Source organism: Megalopta genalis, chromosome 3 (assembly GCF_051020955.1).
Source record: "Megalopta genalis isolate 19385.01 chromosome 3, iyMegGena1_principal, whole genome shotgun sequence".
NCBI lineage: Eukaryota > Metazoa > Arthropoda > Insecta > Hymenoptera > Halictidae > Megalopta > Megalopta genalis.
The window spans coordinates 21,041,761-21,058,727 of NC_135015.1; the positions used below are offsets into that span (position 1 = coordinate 21,041,761).

A 16,967-nucleotide genomic window follows, 5' to 3' on the forward strand; every position below is an offset into this window, starting at 1 on the left:
TCCTAAGCAGTATATCATCATTATAATGTTCACATTTTTTTTAAGAAGGTATATTCACATTATATACACATGGGAAAATATGGAAATATTGAGTAATGTATATTGTGTCTCACATCACATATATTTTTGGTACTTCTTGAAAACATGTTGCACTTCACTTTCTTCAAGAATTATTCAACGCGTGCTAAAATTGCATATGATAGTATATAAGACGGTTTTTTCATTATTTAATGTAGATATGGGTTATTCTATGGACTTCATAATAAAACAGTACTTAGTTATAACCACATTTAGCTTGTCTTGGAGAATTAATCACAATACACTTTTTTTCACAAAATATATTTTAGGCTAATTCAATCGCAACTAGATTCTCTTTATGAAGGCACATGACCTATTAGAACTTTAATAAATAAATAAAACAACGAAAGCAAATCAATTTTCTTATATTGTGATTAAAAATCAATGTGTTTCTTTATTACGTTTCTTAAGATTTTGTCATTGTAACATTACCGTTATTGTACCAGGTTCATAAAAAAGGGAAAAAATAAAGTTAACACTTCTTTTAAAAATTTATTTTAAAAAATATTTACACTGTAATCACAGGTGGTATTGGCTGTGTTATGTCTTTCGACGGTTTCACTTCTGAAGATGGTTGCGATGGGAAAATCTCATCCTTTGGTTCCACAATGGAAACAGAATCTGGAAGAGGTTTCTTGGGACCTGTTTTGCCTTGAGGATCATACGGAAGCATAATCTTTACTTTGATACCAAGTACACCTGCAAGAAAAAGAAACGCATTTAAATGTTAATGTCTTCATCGATTACTATTTGCTTGTGTGAGTCAACTCTTAAGTACCTTGTCTAAGAAGTACGTGGCGGGTTGCAGTATTCACATACTCATTTGTGGGTTCTCCAGAGTGGATCATTAATCCATCAACAAACTTCATGGACTTTGCTCTCTGTCCACGTAGTTTGCCACTAACTACAACTTCGCAACCCTTTGCTCCAGATTCCATAATGAAACGAAGAACCCCATAGCAAGCTCTAAAAAAAATATATACATTATAATGATGATATACTGCTTAGGATACTTGAATGTAGCTAACGTTTAAATTTACCTTCGTACAGCAAGACCTCCGATTAGTTTGTATCTCAGAGATTCTGCCTGGGCAATAGCACAAAGACCGCGCGTCGCTACTTTCTCAGCATATAATTCGATGTTTTGGGTTTCTTTAAAGTTAAACCTCTTTTGCACCACAGAGGTCAACTCTCGAATCCTGCGTCCTTTTTCTCCAAGGACACTCTGTGTGTGGGTCGCCAACAAAATGATTTCCGTTCGATGTGGAGTAACTCGTACTTCCACTCCTGAATAGCCATCTTCCGCGAGTTCACGAGTTAAAAACTCGTTCAACTCGGCCTTAAAAACGCCGTCTCCGACAAACTAAAAAAAAGGATAATACACACCGAGCATGAATAATATTTCTTCATGCTGCACTTGCACATTTTACATAAATAAATTAAATTCATTTTAAACATGCAACTCATAGGTTATAAGTATGAGTTTACTGTTCAATTAACGTATAGGTTAACTTCAAAATACATTTGTTGACACGCATGTATTTTAAATAGACACAAAGCTTTACCAGATAAATAATGAGCACATCTTGTTTCAGTTAAAGACAAACGAAAATAATTTAAATGAACACGAAAGAAACTTATTATTAACGAAGACCATATGAATGTAAATATCGAATGTAAGAAAACAGTTAAAAGCATCCATGTCATCCACAACTTTCACACGAGATATTTCCTTATTTTTCTGTAAAATATTCACTTTCTTGTTTTCATCGATACAGCGGACATCATATTTTTCAAATAGTTTGACGGTAAACTGCTAAAATTCACCAACCTTCCTCTTCTTTGAGATAGAACGATTGTCCATGTTGACGCTAGCGTTGCAAAAGGAATCCAAGATCCAAAAGACCTGACCGAAAGCGGATGTATGCAGGCAAACTTGCCAGGGCCGCCGCACTAAAGTCAAAATAATGCTGTAATAAATTATGTTACGCAAAAACGCAATGTTTCATGCAGTTTCATTAACAATAAATTCATTATGCATTTTTAGGAGAAAAATATTAGTAATCAAAGTAGTTTTACATTAATACACTATCTTGATCAGGATTTCCAAATGTAGAGGTTAGGAAACACGCAGGATTTCAAATAATCTGGGACGACGTACCTTTTTTAATTGAATTATTTTTTACACTTTTAAACGAACTGTACAAACAACAATACAATTGCGGATACATATGATTACAATGCATAAAACTGTACAATTTATTCGGCTAATTGAATATTTCTGTCGGTGGAAAAAAATCTTAACTATTAATTAATTGTTCCTTTTCCTAATATGGGAGTAAAGTTTTACGATGAAATTTTAAATTATTATTATTATTATTATTTATTAATAAATAACTGAGGTAATACGAGTTTTGTAGGTGATTTGTTTTTTCTTCTGTTTTTATAAGACGCAAGCGTGTCTTAAATCTAATTAGATCTTCTTCTTCTTACGGCCCTGATGATATCGAAACACACACGCGTGTCGAGATTCGCGATACGTCCCTATGTATGCGTACACTTCGTGCACATACACATCGGTTTGTGTAATACAACGAGAGTTTACTTGTGTATGGGTTGGTGGCTTTGGCATGAGGGTTTGCCTTGTTACAGAATGATGCTTCGCCTTCGATATGGAGTGGAGGACTATAGTTTTGACGGTGTTGGCAGTGAGTCTGTGTTTTGCTGTAATACCGATTCGGGTTGGCCCGGATGTCAGCACGGAAGATGTTAAGCTTTTCGAGGACTATGTTACGCGTTACAACAAATCTTACAAGAACGAGCCCGAGGAATACGATAAAAGATTCAAGAGGTTTCAGGTAAGCATTCGCGATTCATGAGAGAATTCGATAACATGTGAGTACTATGTACATACTTGACATGATACGGCTTCAGCGATACATATTCATTTCGGTCTATTCGTGCCTGCAGTTTTGAAAATTTCCCGCGTTCATATCTGCGATCTTATTTTCTTTCTTCTTTTCGAAATCGCGGGAATCTTAGCATTCGAAAACAGTGTTTCGATGATGTTTAAAATTGTTCAAAATAATATTTGCTGTAGTATAGTATAGCATCGTTCTGCCAATGTCACATTATACTATGCTAGTTCAGATTACACTACGTCACAATATTCTATTATAGTAGTTCACTATACTGTATGCTGTGTATGTAGTGGTAAGCATCATTATAATAAGTTTGAAGTACAGAGTGGTATTTTATATACTATAACATTAAGTACAATATATAGTAATACAACTATCATGTTGTATTACTATATATATATAATATATATTATACTATATATACTTATAAGTATATATAATAATATATAATATAATATATAAGTATATATATGTATTATAATTATATAAGTCATATACTATAACATTGAGTACAATATAGTGATACAACTATCATGTTGCTATGAACGTATTATCATCATTTGGCATTAACGGTAAATAATAACAATGATTGTCAAGTATATCCTAGAAACCAAAGACGCTAAATTAACATTTTATATAATCGTTAACGTAACGTCTGTTCAAACAGCTGCGTCTTTATTGCAGAGATCGTTGCGGCACATAGACACAATGAACGGCCTTAGATCTTCACGGGAGAGCGCTTACTTTGGACTTACCAAATACTCGGACATGTCCGAGAATGAATTTCTGACCCAAACACTTGTTCCGGATCTTCCTATAAGAGGTGGGACACGCTCAGAACAAACTACTCTCGATAGCTTATTGCAATACCTATCCATATTTTATTAAAGAAGATATACCTATTAACTGAAATAACTGTACAATGTTCCATCTGACTTGATAACCAAAACATTGAACCCTTACGTAGGCAACCGGGTACGCAGCCATATATTTGCTATATATTTCTCTCTTTTAATAAGTTTTTAAGTTTCTCTGAAAATATCACAAAACTCTGGGTATTCATTTTCTGGATACTATTTCATCGATTTATAATTTTAAAGTATTTATATATATTATTATATTAATATATTATATATATATTATTATACATTAATATTATAATATTATATTATTATATAATTATTATATATATTTATGTAAGAAATGTTAAATACCAAGGTTTTGAAATTGTTCATACATTTCGGTTGCCTATGGGGAGGGGGGGGGGGGAGGGGAGGTAAAACGTTCAAGTTAGACAGAGAGACAGTCTTTTCAGGCGCAAAAAATGTGGTCCCGAGCGTGAGTGGTAATGAGTATAAATAAATTAACAAACATCTACGTCGAATGAATGCATTTTGCGTTAGGAGAAAGGCACTTGATGGCATCCTACCACCAGTGCCATCACCAGCGACGGTCTGGCAACCGGGTGAGAAGATCTATCGGCGTACCGGCGAAATTCGACTGGAGAGAGAAAGGTGTGGTGTCTCCTGTGCAAAGTCAAGGGACCTGCGGTGCTTGTTGGGCTTTCAGCACTGTGCAAGTGGCAGAATCAATGTTTGCGATCAAAAATGGCACTTTGTACCCACTGAGCGTCCAAGAAGTACGTCTACTTGTTCTTCAGAATTACCCGGTTCTACGAAATGCTTTAGAATTCTTGAATCGTTTAATGGCTATTTATCTGAACTATTGACAGATGATCGACTGCGCAAAGAATAGCAATTTTGGTTGCGAGGGAGGGGACATCTGCAGCTTGCTCTCGTGGTTGGTGTTGACAAAAGCGGCGATACTTCCAGCGTCCGTGTACCCGCTTACGCGAACGACGGGTACGTGTAGGCTGGACAAGTAAGTGATATTCGTATAATTTATATTTAAACCGCGTGATGCGAATAACAATTAATATGATTATAATTTTAGGACGTTGACGAAGGGGACCAGCGTTCGAGTAAAAGACTTCACGTGCGACAAGTAAGGCTCTGTAACTCTAGATCACGGGATCAGCGCACGCGTATCGATTTCACTGCCTCCAGGAAAAGAGCTGACACTTCCAAGAAAAAAAAACTGACATTCAGAAATCAATAGCCTGAATCGGAGAAACGGCTAGGCAGAGCACTTAATTTGTAAAGTAGCGACGAGCATCGGTGCCGTTGTGTTATTTGCGAGCGATTAAGTGTAAAAGGTTTTCTTACGTAAGCCGATCGCTCAGCATTGCTCTCAATGTTGTCACACGGTGACGACGACGAATATACAAGATATGCCAGTGTGTTCTTATTACTAGACTGCGAGTCTTTAGGCAAAATAACAATTTTCTTCGTCGTCTATGTCAAATAGAAGCGACAGTAATGTAACAGTTTTCTTTTCTTTTTTTTAAAATTCTTCTTGTTTCCTCACTGTTCTGCGTTTCGTTCATCCATTTTTACTATTTTGCAGTCTAATTTGCAGTCTACTTATTATCGGCTCACTGACAGGAATAGACACGAATTTGAATCGCGATTTTGGTCCAAGAATTGTCGACTGCCGCTATTGAATTAATGAATTCGAACGCGGCAGTTTCCTATGTAATTGGCAATCGCTTGCAGCGTTTGGCATTAAGAGGATTAAAGGCTTAACGGGCGTTAGTTTCGTAGATGCAGAGGATGATCTGCTGGCAACGCTCGCTACGCATGGACCAGTCGCGGCCGCGGTCAACGCTCTATCTTGGCAGAACTACTTGGACGGAGTGATGCAGGATCATTGCGATGGCTCTTTCGCTAGCCTGAACCACGCTGTACAGATAGTCGGCTACGACAAGACGGCGGCCATACCGCATTACATCGTCAAGAATTCGTGGGGCACCGGCTTCGGCGATAAAGGCTACATGTACATTGCGATAGGCAGTAATTTATGCGGTACGATTAATTTTGCTTTGCGAAATATGTTAACGCGGGCGCTTATCGCGCTTATCGTATTTATTAGGCACGTTAAACACGACCTTCGGGGTCGGCAAATATCAACAAAAATATTTTTGTTGTTGTCATTCGACCGTTAGGTCAGTTTCGCGCGAGCGGAGCGGGCGAGAAAAATGCCAAAGAAAAGTGCAACGATCGTGATACGGGTTATAAATAACCGAAGTATTATTAAGCAATTGACAAGTAGGTTGTAAGCAAATCGACAGAACAAATTGACAGAAATGAATTGTGTTTCGACAGGTATAGCAAACCAAGTCTCGTCGCTGGATCTACTCTAAGCCGCTAAATGAGACGGGACGAAGAGTCGAACGTGATTGGCTTGAAATAAAGTGCTTATATTGGCCCGTAAATGTACATAGCCTATGAAAGTATTTTAATCAAGGTAATCATTGTTACGACGCCTGTTGTTATATAAGTATAAATACTAACAAGTATTCTGTCGCGAGACGGTTCACACGACTGCTCTAATTTTTACAAACTTCTTAACGCGCGCCAAGCGTTAGGCTGTAATAAAAGATTTCATTTACCGACGCTATGCTTAGTTCCTATGCGGTTTCCTCTTGTTCTGTATTTCCAAAATGTTTCCTGAGAAACATATCATGCGTATCGTCGTCGTCGTCGTCGTCGTCGTCGGGCCGCGAACATTCGCTTACGTGTCCTCGAGCGTGCATTCGGAGTTGTTCTGATTGTCGTCCGGGCTCCATCCGTTGCAGGCGATCGACAACTTCGTCTTCATCTGCTTCGTCAACGGCGGGATCATTTGTCTGGGTATCAAGAACGTGGACAGGTTGAACAGATCCAAGAAGACTTTGTATCTGTCGCTGAAACGTAAAAGTTCGTCTGTGAAGCAACGTAGATACTAAATGCTCCGGTCTCTAAAAAACGATCACCGTCCGACGGTAATTTCGCTTGATAACAATCAAGTCAATTTATACGAGCGTTCAGATGCCGGGCACACCCGCGGATAGAGTACCTCAACGTGGACTTCAAGTAATGGTAGCCGGAAGAACCGCCAGTTCCGAGCTGCTGCGACCCAATCATCCTTTGCACCATGAGAACATGATTATCTGGTGGACAAATCGCAAATGTACTATTTCCAATCTCGAACGGTGAACGGATACGGGGACCGATTGTGTTTTCTTACACCTCCATTTCGTGATAAGGGAGTCGATGTCCATCAGCGCGGTCAGGATCTGATGGGGTTGGCTGAATCTCGGCTCGTCGCGGTACAATGTGATCATCACGGCCCCTTGAAGGGCCCCGTAGGCGAATTTCCGTTCGCCGCGCGACACGAGGGCGTTGTGAAGAGATTCGTTGAAGATCGTCTCGAAGGCCGCTTGTCGCGAACGCACGGTGGACAGATAATGATTCTTGAGCTGCTCCGTCGCCTGTTTCTGAAAGGAAGTATCAACGATAAAAATCCCTCGATCCGAAAGTTCGATCACGCAGTCGGTAGCAGCCAATTACTCGGGCGAATTGTTCCTGTTCGGCGAGCAGCGTCTCCACGGATCTCTTGTACTTTCCCCAGAAGTCGAAGTCGTGGCTCTCGAGGCCCGGCGTCCTCGCCAGCCATCCTTGAACCAGACAGCTGAGACTCGGCTCCTCCTCGGACCGTTTGATCGCCTCGATGGCCTTCGGATCTCTGCCGAAGGCTCTGGCGTAACTTTGATTGTACTTCACCCTGTGCTCCTGCTTCACGCCCAGCTTGTTCTCCAGCAGCCGGAACTGCAGCGACTGGAAGCCCGAGGCTGGGCACAGGTAGTCCCTGAACGCCATGAAGTCCAGGGGCGTCATGGTTTCCAGGATCGTCACTTGCTCCACGAGAAGCTGAAGAGGACCAACACCGCTGTACAGACGCTTTCGCGACAACCGCCACGATAACCGGATCGCGCGTTATATGTATACAGAATGACATAAAAAAGTGCTCGTACACCTTCTAAAACATAACTCGAACGATTCGAATTTGTTTTTAGATGAAAGCGGGACTAGTCTACTGAACGTTAACTATTGGGTTGTCCGGAAAGTTCGTGCCGATTTTCGGTAGGTAGTGTGGGAGACCTAACCGAATATATCACAATTATTGAAAACAAATGACATGCGTACATATTCTAAAAGAGATAACCTCAGTCATATTTGCAAAGAAGCTTGTGTGTGTGTGGTTACGATTCGTTAATTTTTATCAGTTTCGTACGCCCTAGAATATGGTGGCAAATAAAGTGCATTATAGGCATTTAATGCTTTTCTTTTTCCGAAAGGGCAAAAATGCCACACAAGCGGCAAATAAGATATGCGCTGTTTATGGCGAGGATGCTGTAGCCGAAAGAACTGTGCGGAAGTGGTTTGCTCGGTTTAAAGCTGAAAATTTCGACCTTGAAGATCAAGAACGCCCGGGTAGGCCGTCCACCACAGACGAAGATACGATTAGAACAGAAATCGAGAATAACCGACGCTCAACATTACGACAATTAGCAGGAATGCTAAATAAATCAAAATCAATCATCCGCGATCGTACTGTGAAGCTTGGCTCCAATATTTAAATGGGCTGCGTTTTAATTTTCCTAAAAAATCGGCACGAACTTTCCGGACAACCCAATAAAACGCCTTTGTTTTTTTTTTAATTTTCCTACTACTTGGGACGACAAAGAAAAAGTTAAAAAAAGCTCTCGTTTATTTAACTTCTTTTATCCGAGCCTATAACAAAAATGAAAAACAAGCATTTTGGTCATCGTCCACTCGACCAGTCTCCCTCTTTCACCTAAAAACAAATTCAAGTCGTTTAGTCCAGTTTTGCGAGCCGCTGTAGAACACACGACGATGCTTTAAATTCCTAGCAACCGTTACACTCGTTCTGCGAAACGACCGCCTACGAATTTAACAAGCGCGGCAACCAATTCGATTCTCGGCCCGACGGTTTTCTCTCTACAAATCTACGCTTCGTTTCCGGACGAAGAAGCAGCGTTATCCTGATTTGTACGATCGCGCAATCACGTATGCTACAGTCTTAGCATTCGAGGGTATCAATTGTTCAATTTCGCCGGGGACTCGCGCCTCTAAATAACGAATTGTCTACAGCTGGTTTGTACAGATAGAGAAAAAAAAAGAGAAAGAGAGAGAGAGAGAGAGAGAGAGAGAGAGAGAGAGAGAGAGAGAGAGAGAGAGACTCGTAATCGATCTTGTCCGCGACTGAGAAGACCCCGTGTCTGCAATTGTATGGTTGCCACCCTTGCGCTTCAGTTACGTAGGGTCAAAACGACCCTTGACAAATTCTAGCTGGTTGCTCGTTACGGCGGAACAAGAGATTCCCGGGCGGAGAAACAACAACAACAACAACAACAAAAGAAAAGAAAATCCTGGCGGATGATCCCGCAACGAAGCGACCGCGCCGCCGCCCCTTATTTTTCTTCGTTCGATCGGCGGGCCTCCTCGGCGCAGTCATGGGAAATCGTCGGCGGGAATCGATCATCCCGCGACGAACAGAGAGGCCTGGCTGCTCGCTTGCTTAACCCTGCGCCGGCGATTTTTCCATTTGCCGGCGAGACGAGAAAATGCGACGACCACACCTGCATTCTGCGGTATAGAAAGAGCGCCAACGAGCCAGTTACCTAACGCATCTATGCGTGTCGGCGCGGGGTGTCGCATATCATCCGGCGGTGTTGACTTACCCGGGTCCCACTGTTATTCCTGTAGTTCCCACAATCTTACCGATTCGATCGCGAATGGGGTCGGTGACGCGGGGAGGAACGGGGGGGAACGCGAGGGAAACGCCGTCGACGGAAAAAGAGTGTCGCGCTCGACGGAACCTTGACCCGTTTGCCGCGACCGTCCGTCCGCGCGGAATTATCGGCTATCGAAATCGTCCACGGCCGTGACGGATGTACAGGATGTTGGAAAAATCCGATCGCGGCCTTATCGTCGCCTTATATCGGCGCGACGACAGACCGCGCGCGCGGGGTTTCTAGAGGCCTTCGACGACTTCGCTGTGAGTTCTGTTCTGCGACGCGCGATCCGTTCTTCGGGCCGTGAAATTCGGCAATTTTCCGTTCCCGAAGACGATCAGACGTTTCTTTGTTTTCTATTCGCACGGTGCAAGCTCTATCTGCTTGACGCTATGTTACAAATTGAAACCGTAATTCGTCGCTCTAAAGAGCGACGGAGGAACGAGCGAACCGTTAACCTTTCAGGTACGGCTGAATTCTGCGCGAGGCTGTTTCTCTGGACGGCAGAGTCCGATGTGTACTGTACAAAAATGTCTCGCAATCCGAAAGTGGCGGGTTCCTCGGGCCATTCGAAGCAACTTTTTCCTTTACAAAAATGTTCTCCGAGGCACCGTTAACGAGTTATTAGCGAGAAACAGTGACCAATGAGAGGCGAGCTCGGCTGGCGCGAGGCGATCGAGCCAATGAGCGGAACTGGGCTTCGCGCGCTGGTTGGCTGGGCCGCCTCGCGTCGGTCGTACTCGATTCTTATTGGTCACTGTTTTTCGTTGATAACTCGTTAACGGTGTCTCGGAGAAAATTTTTGTAAAGGAAGAAGTTGCTTCAAATGATCCGATGAACCCGCCATTTCCGGATTGCGAGACATTTTTGGGACACCCTGTAGACTGTTGTAAATCGATGCGAAGACAAAAGAAGTGTGAAACAATGCATACGAAGACGATTATTTGGTTCAAACGATGAGCGAGTGAGCTGCTAGAGCAAGCCACTATAGTGGCGCATCGTCCAGAGAGATGACATCCGCGAAAGCCACTATAGTGGCGTGTCGTTCTGAAAGATGACAGCCGCGAAAGCCACTATAGTGGCGCGTCGTGTCTAAGAGGTTAACTTAGGCTGTTCTTCGAGGAAGGCTGTGCGAGACGATGCGCGGAACATTGATCGATTAATGCGTCGCGCAGCGTAGAACGTGCTAGGGACGATTGAAAAACTGTAGAACGTTGCCGGCGAAGGGTTAAAGCGACGTTCATGGGGACACCCTGCACCGAAGACGGCTAGAGACGGGCGCTGCGAACCCCTCGAGAGGAGACCCATCCAAGAAATTCGATTAGAGTCACCGCGAGCGGATCAGCACCCCTGTCATAAATCACAATGCTCTAATTGGCTTGCGATTAAGGGTCGTTCACGTTCCTTCCATCACTGTCATTGTCAACGGTATGGTTACTGGCCTCGTTCCGCGCGTATCGTATTATCCTGCGATGCGATCACGCCGCACCGGAATACTCTATTTGCTCTCGTTCTCCGCCTCTCTTCATCCATCTTTCCTCTCTCTCTCTCTCTCTCTCTCTCTCTCTCTCTCTCTCTCTTATACACGTACACACTCTTTATCTCTCTCTATTTATTTATCTGTCCGTTTATCTATCTATCTATCTGTCTACAGTAATTTCTCCCGGAAATGCCAAATTTCGGGTTGCTGCGAATTTCTCTCTGCTAATACTACGCCTATGTAATTTATTGCTACGTCGATGCTAATAGGATTATTCGAGCGTCGCGGCTCGTTTTTATAGTTACAGTAATTTCTCCCGGAAATGCCAAATTTCCGGTTGCTGTGAATTTCCCTGTGCCAGTCCTACGCCTATGTAATTTAAATCTATTTAATAGGGTCGACCGTCGAACCGTGGCACATGGCCACCGAATTGCCTTCGAATCGTGGCAAAAACTTAGAAATAGAAAGATCAGCCAACAGGGATCGGAATTGAAATCGAAAATTTGTCAAAATTCATCTCGGTCGCTTCGGACCGCGATAAAGTAGAAAGACGAAATCGGAAGATCGAAAACTTTGACGTCGTCCGAAAGGGAAGACTCTGATCTTGAAGATCGTGGTAAACGGAATCGTGGAAAAAATTTGTCAAACCCTGGAGAGACGTTTGAATGCGGACTTACCGAGGAGGTCACTTTCGCCAATGAGAAAATCTTTTCCATTGGAAACGATTTAGGGAGATTATAGTAGAGACTTTCTCAAATTCATCTAGATTATTTTACAATTATCATTTGCCCCGACTGCCCCGAGTGTCTATAAAAACGAGCCGCGAGGCTCGCGAAGAATCGCGACTCAGTATTCTCGAATCCGCCGGTTTTAATTCCGACCTCCGAACATTTCTGGGAGAAATTACTGTATCTATCTATCTATCTATCTATCTATCTATATATCTATCTATCTATCTATCTATCTGTCTATCTATCTATCTGTCTATCTGTCTATCTATCTATCTGTCTATCTGTCTGTCTATCTGTCTGTCTATCTGTCTGTCTATCTGTCTGTCTATCTGTCTGTCTATCTGTCTGTCTATCTGTCTGTCTATCTATCTGTCTATCTATCTGTCTATCTATCTGTCTATCTGTCTATCTGTCTATCTACCTATCTATCTATCTGTTTATCTATCTATCTATCTATCTGTCTATCTATCTAATCTATCCATTTATCTCAATGTCCTCTCATTCCTTCTCAGCGAATCTTTATATCGGCGGCCACGAAGATCCGATCATCTCACGGAGATCCCGCGAGGATCCCACCGATATATCTCGCTTACTTTTAGAATGAGGACGATGCGGTTTAATCTCTTCAGGATCTCCAGGGTCCTCGACTCGTTCAGAACCTGGGAGAGCCGATTCTTCTGGGAGGAACGGTTGTTCGCGGTCCCATTCAAAGCCGGATCGTAGCTGCTCGGCTCCGAGTTGAAGAGCGTCCTGACTGTGTCCAGCTCGTAGATGATCTGCTTGAACCAGAGTTCGTACGCTACCACACGGACAGCAAAACGTATTCGATGAGCATTAGTTATCAAAGGAGTTCGACGGTGGAGGACGGCCGGCGGATTTCGTTTTCGAGACGTTCGATCGGCGATCGTTTCTCTGGGAATCGTTCCGGGTATAGTTCGAATTCGCTTCGACTTGCGAATCATCGTTAAAAGCATTTTAACGAGCCACGGAAAATGACTGGACGTTAGCCTAATCGGTGACGCGTGTTACGCTCCGCGAGATACCCGAGGATAATGATCGCGAAATTATATAGTGAACGCCGAGTGAAATTCCATCGACCGATAGCCTAATCGTTGTGCAATGTTGCACGCGCGCCGTCTTCTTTTTCTTTTTCTTTTTCTTTTTTACGTTATTTTGTACTTTTCGCTTTCGGTTGCTTTTTACACGCGTCGACGTGAAATTACCAGCCGATTCAGCCGAATCGATTTGTACGAGCTTTCTTTATGCAATAGTTCGACATTTCGGCGAACGAAATTACGTTTGTTCCCATCGTAAAACGATAGAAAACTGATCGCACAGCAGTGCTCGGCAGCGTTTATTATTAAAATTCTCTGTAACGACTGCGAATGCGCTGGCCCCCGGCGATAGGCTGTCGTAAAGCTGCGACGAGGCGCGGATTTTGGGAGACCGATACGCAGGGGTTCGGAAATGATTTTGTTTTACTCCTACGTTGCTCGCAGCTTTTTTTTTTCTCGGCAAGCGAACGAGATCCGCCTGCTAGTTAATATTGTTCGCCGCGGATCTTTGCGCGTAATAAAAATTCTTCGACATAATTCGTAAAGTTTAAAGTTTATCAAAAATTGATTTCCCGCACGAGTTATCTTGGCATGCAACCACCCCTGGCAAAAAGTATTCGACCACCTTTTGAAAGAGCGAACCGGTCTAATCGACTTGAATCTTAATATTAGTATTAATATTAATATTTTAATATATTAATATATATATTAATATACGAATATTTGATTAATATATATTAATATTTTACTATATGTTATGTATTAATATATTAATATTTTACTATGTATTATATATTAATATATTAATATTTTACTATATACTATATATTAATATATTAACCGCTTATTATATATTATATATTGATAACAATAATATTGTAAGTATATTATAATATAATAATATTATAATATACTAATATATAATATAATATAATATAATATAATATAATATAATATAATATAATATAATATAATATAATATAATATAATATAATATAATATAATATAATATAATATAATATAATATAATATAATATAATATAATATAATATAATATAATATAATATAATATAATATAATATAATATAATATAATATAATATAATATAATATAATATAATATAATATAATATAATATAATATATATAATATAATATATTATTATTATTATATATTAATATATATTAAAATTATTAATAAGATTATTAATTGAAGTTATATATATATATATAATTTATCAATATATTAATATTAATACTTCTTAATTTTAATATTTTCGAATATTATAATATTTAAAATAAAAATCGCGATTTTCGCGTACGATCTAGTAACGCCGGGGGTCGAAAGACAGGCTCTAACGTATTTACCCTGATGCGTGATGATGAATAGATGCTCGTCGTGCACCTCCTTGCTGTATTCGGAGCTGAGTAATCTCTGCGCGGTCAAGATTTTGTCCAATCGAAGATACTCGCCGTAAAGCATGCCCGGCCCTTCCGTCAACTGGCCGTTCTCTTGGTCGCGATCCTCCCTAGAATTTAAATATCACTGTCGAATTACACAACCGCGAGCACCGCCGCACCATCCCCCCCCGTCATTTATAATCGATCAGCCGGTTGATTAACATTTCGATCAACATCGCGATCGAACATTACTAATTTCGCGGGCGGCTCCGAATCGACGAAATTCAGACATGCACGCGGGTCTAATAATAATGCTCGCCGTTAATTATAAATCTATTCGCTGTCGCGGGATGGCCGATAGCAATTAATAACGTTCAATGGTAGGCGCTGAACAATTTATTCGTAACCGGCGAAGACCAATTTCCGTAACGACGGGACTCGTTATTAACCACGACCGTTTAGCCGTTCCGTTTAATCCACCGTTTGATCCGCCGCCGCCGCCGCCGCCGCCGCGCCGACACCCCCGAAACGGCACCCCGAACTTTTAACCCCTAAAACGCGCACTGTCGGGGCTGCCACTTAACAGAGCACCATGCCCGGTTCGCGTCGAATCGATGCCGGCCGTTCATTCGACTGTTCGGCTATCCGAGGCGATTCTCCGCTGTTGTTGTCCACGTTGCGTTCGCAATTATTGCTAAAATTGTCGATTGATTTTCGCGGCCGCGAGAAGAAAATTCCTCCGCCGAAGAAGAAACGCCGCGTAACGCCTTGAATCCCGATTACTTACGCGATCGCGTCCGACAACGGGCAGGCCATATTTTTCTGTCTGCTGCGATCACGTCGAGAGACGAAGGACAAGAAAACGAGGAACGACTTTTCGAAGTACCGAATCGGAACTCTCGGCGATCCTCTAATTGCGGAAAGTTCGTCGTTCGTAGGCGCGCACTTGTTCCTTCACCGATCTTCGCGGCGGATTTCCGCGCGAGACCGTCGTTCCGTTGCGGAAAACTCCTCGGAACGTTGTTCACGAACTTCTCGGCCGCGGACGACGGACGTCGGTGTGTCCTTTTAGAGCGACATGTCGTCGGGTTTCACACGGGAGCGCGAGCTAGCTCGGTCGGACGGGAGGCAACGAGCGACGCATGCTGTCGACGAGCTGGTTAAGCCGTGACTAAAAACTGAATGGCCATCGCGCTCGCGAAACTATCCCCCTTTTATATTTCGACGAGCGGAGGAGAGCACGTGAATGAACCGCACGAACGATCGAAGATCATCGCCGCGTGTTTTCTCTCTAAAACATATTTCTATTAATAAAAGTCCGCGCGCGACGCGGCGACGCGTCCTTCGGCCTTATCGTTATGTGAAAAAAACAACAACAATATTCGCTCCGTTATCGTTGATTTTCTGCGACCGGTTGATGTAACCGGCCGTAGAAATCCGTCACGAAATGAAAACATTCGCGATGTTTCCGCGAAGATAGCGCGCGCGCGCGCGCCCCGTTTCCAACGCGTTGGATCGCAAAAATCTCGCGGAATGTTTATCCGGATCGTTCGGCGATCGTTCTCGATCGTTCTCGATCGTTCAATGAATAATTATCGTGACGATAAACCGAGTCCCGGAGCAACGCGAATATTTTCTTTCGCGATCGACGGCAGGTGCGAAACGCCCGTGTTCGCCGTTTTTTTTTTTTATTATTATCGGCGGAATTCGAGGAACCGTGGAAGAGAGCCGGTGAAAGGCGACAGCGAACGCCAACGACGAGTTAACTCGTCCTCACCGCGCCCGTTGAGGATTGTGTTACAAGAATGGACAGGGCGCGTATTCGTAACCGGGGATATTTAAGTGTATATAATTACAGGCTAATATACCGTGCGATCTTGTACAAATTTTGTAATATCTAATTCGAACCGAAACGATACAATCGGATTTTCCGAGCGATGCATTTTTTTGTTTGTTTCGACAGAGATTTGCGTAATGACCATGGTCCGTTGCGTTAAATGCAAAGTAAATAATAGAATTTGGTTTTGTACGATGCGCTGCGAGAAAATAAAATATAGAATAGAAATATAATATAGAAATATATTTCATAGAAATATATAATATAGAAATACATAATATAGAAATATATAATACAGAAATATAATATAGAACTATATAATACAGAAATATATAATATAGAAATATATAATACAGAAATATAATATAGAAATATATAATACAGAAATATAATATAGTAATATAGAAATATATAATATAGAGATATAATATAGAAATATATAATATAGAGATATATAATATAGAAATATAGAAATATATAATACAGAAATATAGAAATATATAATATAGAAATATAATACAGAAATATAGAAATATAATATAGAAATATGTAATATAGAAATATAATATAGAAATATATAATATAGAAATATAGAAATATAATATAGAAATATATAATATAGAAATATAGAAAAATATAATAAAAAAATATAGAAATATATAATACAGGATTATAGAAATATAATATAATATAGAAAATTGACAATGTTATTCTATTATTGAATCAGACGAGTTACTTCGTCGAATAAAGATTTGATAAAATTCAA

The 16,967-nt window shown here is 41.3% G+C and overlaps 3 protein-coding genes across 7 annotated transcripts; 1 reads left to right on the forward strand and 2 right to left on the reverse strand.

The window, feature by feature from the left end:
• Positions 1 to 557: 557 nt before the first annotated feature.
• LOC143259171 (small ribosomal subunit protein uS3-like) lies at positions 558 to 2,324 on the reverse strand. The gene is made up of 5 exons (XM_076520280.1): positions 2,240 to 2,324; positions 1,910 to 2,031; positions 1,119 to 1,441; positions 857 to 1,044; positions 558 to 777 (listed from the first exon to the last, which is right to left on the reverse strand). Exons 1-5 carry the CDS (start codon positions 2,322 to 2,324, stop codon positions 587 to 589), a joined length of 909 nt encoding a protein of 302 aa, XP_076376395.1. The 3' UTR covers positions 558 to 586.
• LOC117218933 (cathepsin O) lies at positions 1,416 to 6,513 on the forward strand. Of its 5 annotated transcripts, none has more exons than XM_076520278.1 (8): positions 1,416 to 1,554; positions 1,674 to 1,754; positions 2,731 to 2,936; positions 3,684 to 3,822; positions 4,403 to 4,638; positions 4,732 to 4,880; positions 4,953 to 5,003; positions 5,655 to 6,513. In XM_076520278.1, exons 3-8 carry the CDS (start codon positions 2,751 to 2,753, stop codon positions 6,061 to 6,063), a joined length of 1,170 nt encoding a protein of 389 aa, XP_076376393.1. In that variant the 5' UTR covers positions 1,416 to 1,554; positions 1,674 to 1,754; positions 2,731 to 2,750; the 3' UTR covers positions 6,064 to 6,513. The 5 variants fall into 5 exon arrangements, with proteins under 5 accessions (XP_076376393.1, XP_076376394.1, XP_076376392.1 ...); XM_076520279.1 differs by having other exon boundaries at positions 1,674 to 1,741; XM_076520277.1 differs by lacking the exons at positions 1,416 to 1,554; positions 1,674 to 1,754 and adding an exon at positions 1,868 to 1,886.
• Positions 6,298 to 15,598, reverse strand: vermilion (Tryptophan 2,3-dioxygenase vermilion). The gene is made up of 7 exons (XM_076520276.1): positions 15,152 to 15,598; positions 14,332 to 14,492; positions 12,504 to 12,709; positions 7,451 to 7,810; positions 7,128 to 7,377; positions 6,957 to 7,050; positions 6,298 to 6,804 (listed from the first exon to the last, which is right to left on the reverse strand). Exons 1-7 carry the CDS (start codon positions 15,178 to 15,180, stop codon positions 6,633 to 6,635), a joined length of 1,272 nt encoding a protein of 423 aa, XP_076376391.1. The 5' UTR covers positions 15,181 to 15,598; the 3' UTR covers positions 6,298 to 6,632.
• Positions 15,599 to 16,967: the final 1,369 nt, after the last annotated feature.